This window comes from Orycteropus afer, unplaced genomic scaffold, assembly GCF_000298275.1.
Source record: "Orycteropus afer afer isolate SDZICR_OR568_19922 unplaced genomic scaffold, OryAfe1.0 scaffold00110, whole genome shotgun sequence".
NCBI lineage: Eukaryota > Metazoa > Chordata > Mammalia > Tubulidentata > Orycteropodidae > Orycteropus > Orycteropus afer.
The window spans coordinates 3,736,251-3,746,795 of NW_006921697.1; the positions used below are offsets into that span (position 1 = coordinate 3,736,251).

The 10,545-nt window shown below is 43.3% G+C and overlaps 1 protein-coding gene across 1 annotated transcript in view; it reads left to right on the forward strand.

Moving 5' to 3' along the window:
* The window catches only part of AFAP1L1 (actin filament associated protein 1 like 1), a 116,236-nt gene that overhangs the window by 76,020 nt on the left and 29,671 nt on the right, over positions 1-10,545 (forward strand). Inside the window, exons 13-15 of the mRNA XM_007943653.2 lie at positions 3,366-3,511; positions 4,196-4,268; positions 6,761-6,872. Of these exons, the coding sequence (XP_007941844.2) occupies positions 3,366-3,511; positions 4,196-4,268; positions 6,761-6,872 (331 nt within the window). The remainder of the gene's footprint in view (positions 1-3,365; positions 3,512-4,195; positions 4,269-6,760; positions 6,873-10,545) is intronic.

The following is a 10,545-nucleotide window of genomic DNA, read 5'->3' on the forward strand; positions in this document are numbered from 1 at the left end:
ATATTGAAAGATTCTATGGACAAAATATTGAATGATGCAGGAAGCATCAAATGAAGATGGAAGGAATACACAGAGTCACTGTACCAAAAAGAAGTGGTCGATGTTCATCCATTTCAGGAGGTGGCATATGATCAAGAACCAATGGTATTGAAGGAAGAAGTCAAAGCTGCACTGAAGGAATTGGCAAACAAGGCTCCGGGAATTGACGGGATACCCATTGAGATGTTTCAACAAACAGATGCTGCACTGGAGGCACTCACTCAGTTATGCCAAGAGATTTGGAAGACAGCTACCTGGCCAACTGACTGGAAGAGATTCATATTTGTGCCCATTATGAAGAGAGGTGATCCCATAGAATGTGGAAATTATTGAACAATATCATTAATTTCACACACAAGTAAAATTTTATTAAAGATAATTCAAAAACGGTTGCAATAGTGTATTGACAGAATTTCCAGAGGTGCAGGCTAGATTCAGAAGAGGATGTGGAACAAGGGATATTTGCTGAAGTCAGATGGATCTTGGTTCAATGCAAAGAATACCAGAAAGATGTTTACTTGTGTTTTATTGACTATGCAAAAGCATTTGATCGTGTGGATCATAACAAATTGTGGATAACATTAAGAAGAACTGGAATGCCAGAACACTTAATTGTACTCGTGAGGAACCTGTACATAGACCAGGATGCTGTCGTTCGAACATAACAAGGAGACACTGCATGGTTTAAAATCAAGAAGGGAGTGCATCAGGGTTGTATCCTTTCACTATACTTAGTCAATCTGTATGCTGAGCAAATAATCCAAGAAGCTGGACTATAAAAGAAGAACGTGGCATCAGGATTGGAGGAAGAATCATTAACAACCTGCCATATGCTGACGACACAACTTTAATTGCTGAAAGTGAGGATGACTTGAAGCACTTACTGATGAAGATTGAAGACTACAATCTGAAGTATGGATTACATCTCAATATAAAGAAAACAAAAATTCTCACAACTGGACCTGTAAGCAGCATCACAATGAATAGAGAAAAGATTGAAGTTGTCAAAGACTTCATATTGCTTGGTTCTACAATCAATGCCAATGGAAGCATCAGTCAGGATATGCGATGATGTACAGCACTGGGCAAATCAGCTGCAAAGGACCTCTTTCAAGTGCTGAGGAACAAAGATGTCTCCTTGAGGACTAAGGTGCGCCTGACACAAGCCATGATATTTTCAGTCGCCTCATATGCATGTGAGAGCTAGACAATGAATAAAGAAGACTGAAGAAGAATTGATGCTTTTGAGATGTGGTGCTGGAGAAGAATGCTGAAAGTACCATGGACTGCTAAAAGAACTAACATCTGCCCAGGAGGAAGTGCAGACAGAATGCTCCTTGGAGACGAGAATGGCCAGACTTCGTCTCACCTACTTTGATCTTGTTGTCAGAAGGGACCATTCCCTGGAGAAGGATGTCATGCTTGGTAAGGTGGAGGGTGGACAAAGGAGGGAAGGCCCTCATTGAGATGGATTGACACAGTGGCTGCCACAATGTGCTCAAGTATAGCAGGGATCACAGAGCTGGTGCAGGACCAGGTAGTGTTTCATTCTGCTATGAATAGAGTCGCTATGAGTCAGAGACGACTTGACGGCACCTAACCACAACAACATATGCCTGTAAAAGCTGGATAATGAATAAGGAAGATGGAAGAATTGATGCATTTGAATTGTGGTGTTGGTAAGACTACTGAAAAAGACATGGACTGCCAGAAGAATGAACAAATCTGTCTTGGAAGAAGTACAGCCAGAGTGCTCCTTAGAAGGAAGAATGGCCAGACTTCATCTCACCTACTTTGGTCATGTAGTCAGAAGGGACCATTCCCTAGAGAAGGATATCATGGTTGGTAAAGTAGAACCAAAAACCAAACTCACTGTCATCAAGTTGGATCCTACTCATAGCAACTCCTCCTTGGGTTTCCAAGGCGGTATCACTATGGAGGTTGATTGCCCAACCTTCTTTCTGAGGAGTGGCTGGTAGGTTTGAACCGCCAGCCTTCTGGTTCACAGTCAAATGCCTTAGGCATTATGCCACCAGAGCTCCTTGGTAAAGTAGAGGGTGAGCTTTTTGAGGACCCTCAGTGGCTGCAATGATGGGTGTGATAGTTGGAGCTGTGTGTCAACTTGACTGGACCACAATTCTGTGTGGTTTAAGCAATTGTGGGTTGTTCCCATGATGAGATCAGATGTATATGTTTCGAGCAGCCAATCCATTGAAAGGGAGTTTTCTTAGGGGTGTGGCCTGCTTCCAGTATATTTATGGACATCCTGGAAAAAGAGACACTCTTCTGTGGATCGGGATTCTGTTGTGCAGCTTACAATTGTCCATGAGCAAACAATCCACCATTCAGCCTGGAGATCTTGTATTCGTCATTCGTTGGAGTCAACAGCCAGTATACTGCCTGCAAACAAACCTTGAGCTCCTCAGCTCCTGCAGCTGTATAAGTCAGGAAAAGCCTCCAGCTTGATGTTTGATCCAGGAACTTTGGACTTGCCAGCTTCTGAGTGTGTGAGCCATTTTCCTAAGATAAATTTCTCTTTCTCTCTATATATAAGCTTTACTGGTTTTGAGTCTCTAGAGAACCCAGTCTAACACAATGGGCTCAAGCATAGGAAGGATTGTGAGGATGGCACAGGACTGGGCATTATTTTGTTCTGTTGTACATAGGGTCACTATGAGTCAAAGCCAACTCAACAGCACCTAACAACAACACAACCACATGTGTTCAGCTGACCAACAACTTGTTGGAGATTGTCCTGTATACAAGTACTATAAATATTTGGCATTTATAATACAAGGGAAAAAATTGATTGGGTTATATGAGAAACAGCTTCCTATATATAATAAAAAGTATTAAGTATTAAAATTTAAAAATATTAAATTTGAGAATGGTCATGGTGGAACAACATGATGAACAGATTTAATGTCACTGAACTATGCATGTGAAGATTGTTACAATGGCAAATGTTTGTTACCCATATATTTTTCACAATAAAAAAAATGTTTTTTAAGTAAATGGGAAAAATTCAGTGAACACCTAAATGTTGTTTTCACATCTGTTTGGTTGAGAAAGTCTTGAAGATAGAGTGAGAAGGCATGCTACCTGAGAAATATGATCAGAAGGGCCTCTTAGAGGAGGTGGCATTTGAACAGAGACCTGAATAGAGTTAAGGAGAAAGCTACATGGACTTCTGGTGTTCTATTCATATTCTTCTTTGATCCCTAAGTATTGGGATGTGTAATAGGTACTTATAAATATGAAGTGAGCAGGTTACTAGGAGCACTAGCAGTACTAATGTGAACCCCTCTGTGCCTCCTCTCCCTCAGGCGAGCTGCTCAGAGGATATGGGCCGATGGCTTGGCTTGCTGCTAGTGGAGATGGGCTCCCGAGTCACCCCTGAGGCACTGCACTATGACTATGTGGACGTGGAGACCTTAACCAGCATCGTCAGTGCTGGGCGCAACTCCTTCCTGTAAGGCTCTGCACCACCCCCACCCCCACCCCCACTCTGTGCCCACAATTGCCCGGGACTCTTCCCTTCCTCTGCTTCCTCTCAGAGGCTCAGAGTCCAGCCTTGAACACTGGAAGCAAGGGGAGGTAGAGCTGCAGAGACTTCCTTAGGAAGCCCAAACAGGCGCCTTCCTCCTCCATCAAGGAGTGAGCTGACTGCAGGGGTTAGTCCAATATCAGGAGGAAACTGTGGATAGAAGGAGCAAGGAGGGAAGATGCCTTGAGTCACAGAGGGACTCTGTCCTCATGTCATAGGGACTTTAAATTCTCACACCTTTGGGTATCCTGGCAGGCATGTGACCAGTATGTGGAGTTCAGCATTAGAAGAGCTGGATTCCAGTCCTAGTTCTATCACTACCAGCTGTGAAAGTTTGGGCTGGTTGCTGGCCATCTTGGCTCCTGTTCTCTCATTTATAGGTGATGACTCACCAGGTTGTGAGAATCATTTGAGAGCTTGCCTGTAAAGTCCTTAACAGTGCACTTGGCACAATGCTGCCTGCTATGGTTGCTGTTACTAATCTTCCTACATCTCATAAGAGCTGCTGCCAGAATCAAATGAGAGAGAGGTTAGGAAAACACTATACTGCAAAGTGTCGTCATCATCATCATCATCATCATCATCATCATCATCTTGTTTATTTTCTAGATATGCACGTTCCTGCCGGAATCAGTGGCCTGAGCCCCGAATCTATGATGATGTTCCTTATGAAAAGATGCAGGTACCGTCCCTTGGGCTACCCAGGAAAGTGGCTAAAGACACTAATAAGTTCATAAGCTCTATTTCTTTCCTTTGCTGCCCCTTTTTTCCTTTGCCTCAGAGAATCCCTTTTTTTTAACAGCTATAAGAAGAGTCCTTTCTTATCACACATGGTGCCTCTAGACCCAGGAATCTATGGCACAGAAGGCAGAGGAAAGAGCCCCAGATCAGAAGGAGGAAAAATTAGTTGCAGTCAAGTTGATTCTGACCCATTGCAATTGTGTCATTGCAGAACTTCACTCCTTAGGGTTTTCAATGGCTGATCTTTTAGAAATAGATCTCCAGGCCTTTCTTCCATGGAGTTTCTGGATGGACTCAAGCCTCCAACTTTTCAGTTAGCAGCGAAGTGCTTAACTGTCTGCACCACTCAGGGATTCCCAGGAGGAAGAAAGGGCTCTGTAAGGGGGAAAAAAAATATAGTTGCCAAGTTGACTCTGACTAATGGCAACCCCATGTGTTAGAACCATGTTCCATGGGTTTTAAATGGATGATCAGAAGTAGATCACCAGAACTTACTTCCAAGGTACTGCCATGTGGCCTCAAACTTCTAACATTTTGGTTAGCAGCCAAGCACTGACCATTCGAACCACCCAGGGCTTCCATAAACTGCAAGGTATTACAAAAATAGGAGGCTGGGTCAAGGTGCAGGGGCTCTCTACCTTGGTTTACTGCTTTGTGAACTGCTGCTGTTGATTTGGTGATGGCTTGGAAGCTGGCTGACTGAGAAGCCATCTCCACAGGCCTCCACCTGGTGGCATCCACAGTCTAGACTTTAGCTCAGAGGACAGAGTCTCCCTGTCTTGCTCACTAAACCAAGGAGATGCCAGTTTGTTTATTTACAGAGAGGCCTCTGTAGCCATCACATGACCTGGAATGCTCCTGGCAGCATGACCTGTTCCTTCTCCCCCTGCGGGACAGCCAGAGGAGAGCCCACATTCAGATCAGACACTGCTGGATGAGTCAGACTTCTGAGTCAGGGGAGAGGGAGGGAATCAAGCTGCCAAGGAACTAGATGTATGTGCAGGCCAGGACCCCTACTTTGGACATTGCTGGATAAACACTCCAAGCTCTCACCTCTAGGACTACCTTTTTCTACCAACTTCTTCAGCCATCCTTCTCCTATTTACATGATCTTTCTATGGAGTCACATGAACCAGTGGATGGAGTTAAGAGTTGTCTCAGTTGCAGAGTTTAGTAGCAAAATAGTTTAGTGCTTAGAGGATGTGAACTTTGGAGTCAGACACAGGGTTGAATCTGAGTTACCCTATGTTTCAGCTCTCTGGACCTCACTTCCTGGCTCTAAATGAATAAGTTAAAATCTACCTTCCAGGACTTGCAAGAGGCAAATGAAATACTTTATGTAAAGAATTTAGCACAGTGCCTGGACACTAGGAGGTCTCATACAGAGGACTCAGTATTGTTGTCAATAGCATTATTATGTTACATTGTATTATATTATACTGCATTACATTAGATTCCACCTGTGGTTTCCTGAGCTTGGACTGGAATTTGAGTGTTCTTAATATGCTTCATGCACAAATGTTTAGCCAGTCTGTTAAAGCTATATCACTTCTGTCATGGCCGATCTCATCCGTAACTCCTTTTTTTAAGGAAGATATTATATTAGCAATTCAGAAAATTTTAAAGATATTTCCAAATGATGTGAGGGGGGAAAAATTCACAGTCTTTTGAGACTTTTTAATTTTCCCTGGGTGATGCAAACAGTTAACATATTTGGCTGCTAACCAAAAGGTTACAAGTGCACCCAGAGGTGCATCAGGAGGAAGGCTTGGAGATGGACTTCTGACAAATCACCATTGCAAACCCTCTGGAGCACAGTTCCACTCTGACATGTGTGGGGTCACCCACAGTCAATATTGACTCAAAGGCGGTTGGTTGGTTGGTTTTTAATTTTGCTTTCAGCACGTGCTCCAGTTTAGGGTTAGCTACTGCTGTCCCTACAAGAAGGTGTGATTATCTGCCATCAAGTCTATTCCAATTCATAGAGAACCTATAGGACAGCATAGAACTGGTGTCGTCATCATCATCATCATCATACAAGAAGGTGTGATTATCTGCCATCAAGTCTATTCCAATTCATAGAGAACCTATAGGACAGCATAGAACTGCCCCATAGGGTTTCTAAGGCTGTAAATATTGAGGAAGCAGATCACTAGGTCTTTCTCCTGTAGAACCGCTGCATGGGTTTGAACTGCCAACCTTCCGGTTAGCAGTTGAGTGCTTAACCACTGTACCACCAGATCTTCTTATATTCCTAATGAAAATGGTTTAGAAACTATTGAGTGCTACACAGGTCTAAAGACTTAAAGCCAAGATCTAAAAGGTCCTGCAGCGCTCATCTACCCAGCAAGGACCAGAATCCAGCCCCCCCCCCCCCATTGGTGAGTCTGATTCCACTTGCCCTTCGCTTTCCTCCTCATCTCCCACCTCCAGGACAAGGAGCCTGACCGTACCACTGGGGCCCAGGTGAAGCGCCATGCCTCTTCTTGCAGTGAGAAGTCCCATCGAGTAGACCCACAGGTCAAAGTCAAGCGCCACGCCTCCAGTGAGTTCTGGGTGGGCCTCCCCTACTGAGCAGGGAGGGAATGGTCTCAAAATTAGATTCCTCCAGGGGTCAATGGATAAATAAATGAGTAAAGTGAAGTATAAGAAAAATACCATAAGCAGTATAAGCGCAGTGATAAAGGCGGTATCATGTGGCCTCGGAAAGGAAATAGAGAATGGGGTAGGGGACTGTAGGAAATGGGAATGGCCACTACTCAGTCCCAGTGGATGGTTGCCACACAGCAGTACTAGTCCACTGTTGCCATATTTGCCAGTTATTTAAAAGAGACCAGAAATCTATATTTTATATGCAATCTATTTACTTTTTTATATTGGCAATGAATAACAATTAAAAAAATAATATAACACCAAGAAAGGCCAAAAATATGTGTTTACATTTATCTACAATCTGTAGCTGTTCCAGAGGCTAACAATTTGTGGTTTCCAATCTGGGTTAATTAGTGGAGAAGTGAACCCCTCCAAATACCCTCGAGACAGCTGCCATGAAAAATGTGACTCACCTCTGTGTCCCAGACCTTAGCTCTGCCTAGCACTGTATATGTGCTCAGTGAATGCCGTGATTGACACAGTGCACAAGAGTGACTAAGTATGCCATGAAACACATGCCAGACACTCTAGTGTCAGTTATATTTGATTTACAACACTAATCTCTACTTTGGTGTAATGTATCTCTGCAAACAAGTCAGCTTCCTGTAGGACAGCATGTTCCGAATTTCTAAGACTCTTTCTATATTGCTTTACATTTCTCCCCCTGCACCAGATCAAAAAATTCTGTCCTTACCTTTTGAAGACTTGTTTTTAAAAATACTTTTCTATATTATTGTTTCATTTCATTAGTACAGATAATGACTCTGGGGAGTCAGGAGATAGTATTCCATTCCTTACTTGATCACTAACTTACTATGTAACTTTGCAAATGTCCCTTCCCCTCTCTGGGTCTGAGATTCCCCTCTAAACAATTAGAGGATTACTATGTAGCATTCCTAATGCCTACTCTCATGGGCACTAAAAATATGTTGTTGTTGTTGTTGTGTGCCATTCAGTCAATCCTAACTCATAGCAACCCTATAAAACAGAAATCTCTGTAGGCTGAAATGTTTATGAAAGTAGATCACCAGGTCTTTTCTCTATGGAGGAGCTGGTGGGTTTGAACCACCAACCTTTCAGTTAACAGCCAACTGCTTAACCATTTTGCCACCAGAGCTCCTTTTATTAGAAACATAGGACCTTAGAAATGTAGGGCCTTATGGCATGCCTATTTTGAAATGGAATACTAAACCAAAGTAAGCATGTAAGATTAAAAAATAATCACAGAATGTCAAAAAATATATAACAATAAAGACAACAAAAAACAGACCCTTTCTTCCAATAAAATCTTACACGGAAGCCCAGTTTATAAAAGAGATAAAAGTGGAGCTTTCTCTGGTTGGAGTGGGGAGGCCAAGGGACCTCTTGCTTGCCCCATGTAGTGTGACCTGTTAGCCACTGCTATAAAATCATGTTGTTGTTGGTTGTCATGGAGTTAATTCTGACTCATGGCAACCCCACATGTGCAGAGTAGAACTGCTCCATAGGGTTTTCAAGGCTGTGATCTTTCAGAAGCACATCACCAGGCCCGTCTTCCAAGGCATCTCTAGATGGGTTCAAACTGCAAATTTTTCAGCAGGTAATTGAGCACTTACCCATTGGCACCACTCAGGGACTCCTGCATATGTTTGTTATTATTGTTGTTAGGTGCCATCGAGTTGGCTCCAACTCATTGTAACCCTATGTACAACACAACAAAACACTATCCAGTCCTGCGCCATCCTCACAAACCTTTCTATACCTAAGCACATCGTTGCAGCCACTGTCGATCCATCTCATTGAGGATCATCCCTTTCTTCACTGACCTCTACTTTATCAAGCATGACATCCTTCTCCAAGAAATGGTCCCTTCTGACAACATGACCAATGTAGGTCCCATTACAAAAAAGCCTGGCCATTCTCACTTGCAGGAAGCTTTCCAGCTGCACTTCCTCCAGTACAGATTTGGATATTGTTTAGGGATATGTATGTGTGAAGGACAGTTGAAAACCACAGGAGGAAACTATTAATGTTTTTCAGATGAAGAAACTGAAGGACATAAATGGGAAGGGTCCAGCAAAGATCGCTGGATTAATTATCTATTGCTATATAACAAATTACCCCAAAATTTAAGAGCTCAAAATAATAAGCATTTATTATGTCACACAGTTTTTGTGGGTCAGGAATCCAGGAGAGGCTTAGTTAAGTACTTTTGACTTGGGGTCTGTCATGTGGCTACAGTCAAGATGTTGGTTGGCTGCTGCTATAATCATCTGAGAGTTTGATGGGCTGGAGGGTCCACTTCCAAGAGAGCTCATTCACATGCCTGATAAATTCAAGCTGGCTGCTAGAATGAGGCCTCAGTTCCTTGTCATGCAGACCTTTCCATAGGGCTGCTTGACCTTGTAGGAACTCTGGTAGCATAGTGCCTAAGGCACTTGACTGCTAACCAGAAGGCTTGTGGTTCAAACCCACCAGCCACTCCTTGGAAGGAAAGTTGGGCAATCTACTTCTGTAGTGATACCACCTCGGAAACCCAAGGAGGGGTTGTTATCAGTCGGGTCCGACTCAATAGCACATGGCAACAACAAAACAGCTTGACCTTGTGATGTAAGCGAGCTTCCACCAGAGCAAGTAATCCAAGAAGTAGCAGCAAGGCAGAAGCTACAATGTCTTCTATGACCTGGCTTTGAAGGTCACACTCTTGTCATTTCTGCAATATCCTAATGGTACATAGGTCAGCCCTATTTACTGTGGGAGGGGATTACAAAAGGGTGTGAAAGCCAGAAGGTAAGACTCATGGGGGCCAAGGACATTGTTAAGAAAAATGGCAATATGAGAAGTTCCACAAAAACCAACTCCCAGGAAAAGAATCATAACAGAAGAAAATTTTTTAAAAATTAAAGTCTCTGAAAATTGACCTAAAGAAATATAGCCAATAAAGAAACATTTATTCAAGAAAATCTGCTACATTTCAGTAATAACAATGAGCATCCCATAACCCACCCACTGCCTTCTCCAGCAAAGCATGACAGATTATTCACTCCAGGCATGTGTGGCCTTAAAGACAAAGATTCCTTTCCCCTCAGTTCCTAGTAAAGGGATATAGTATCTCCCTGGGAGGATCAGGTCCCTGCATTTCTCATTACTCCCTCCCCCAAGCTCTGTTGCAAGGCTAAATTCCATACTAGTGCAGCTGAGATGCTGGGGTCTCCCTTTCTCTGCCCAACATCCATGTATAAAACAGAGGCTCTACCCTAGGAATGGCAGACTGAGAATACTGAGACCTCAATTTCCCTCACCCAGTTCACTAGTAACCTGGAAGTTCCACACCAGGAGAGGCTAATCAAGAAAACACAAGGTTGGAGTTCCGGCCAGATGGCGGACTAGGCACAAGGACTGCACAGATGTTCTTCAACAAAGAAAAGGGAAACCAATGAACACAGACACAGAAGATAATCTTGGACCCCTGAGCCTTGAAGGGAAGGATACAAAAGTGGACTAAACCCCAACTAGCAGAAGAATTTGCATGAAAATATCAAAAAAGGAGACACACGGAGCTGCGGTCTGGCAGCAGACTGAGCGAC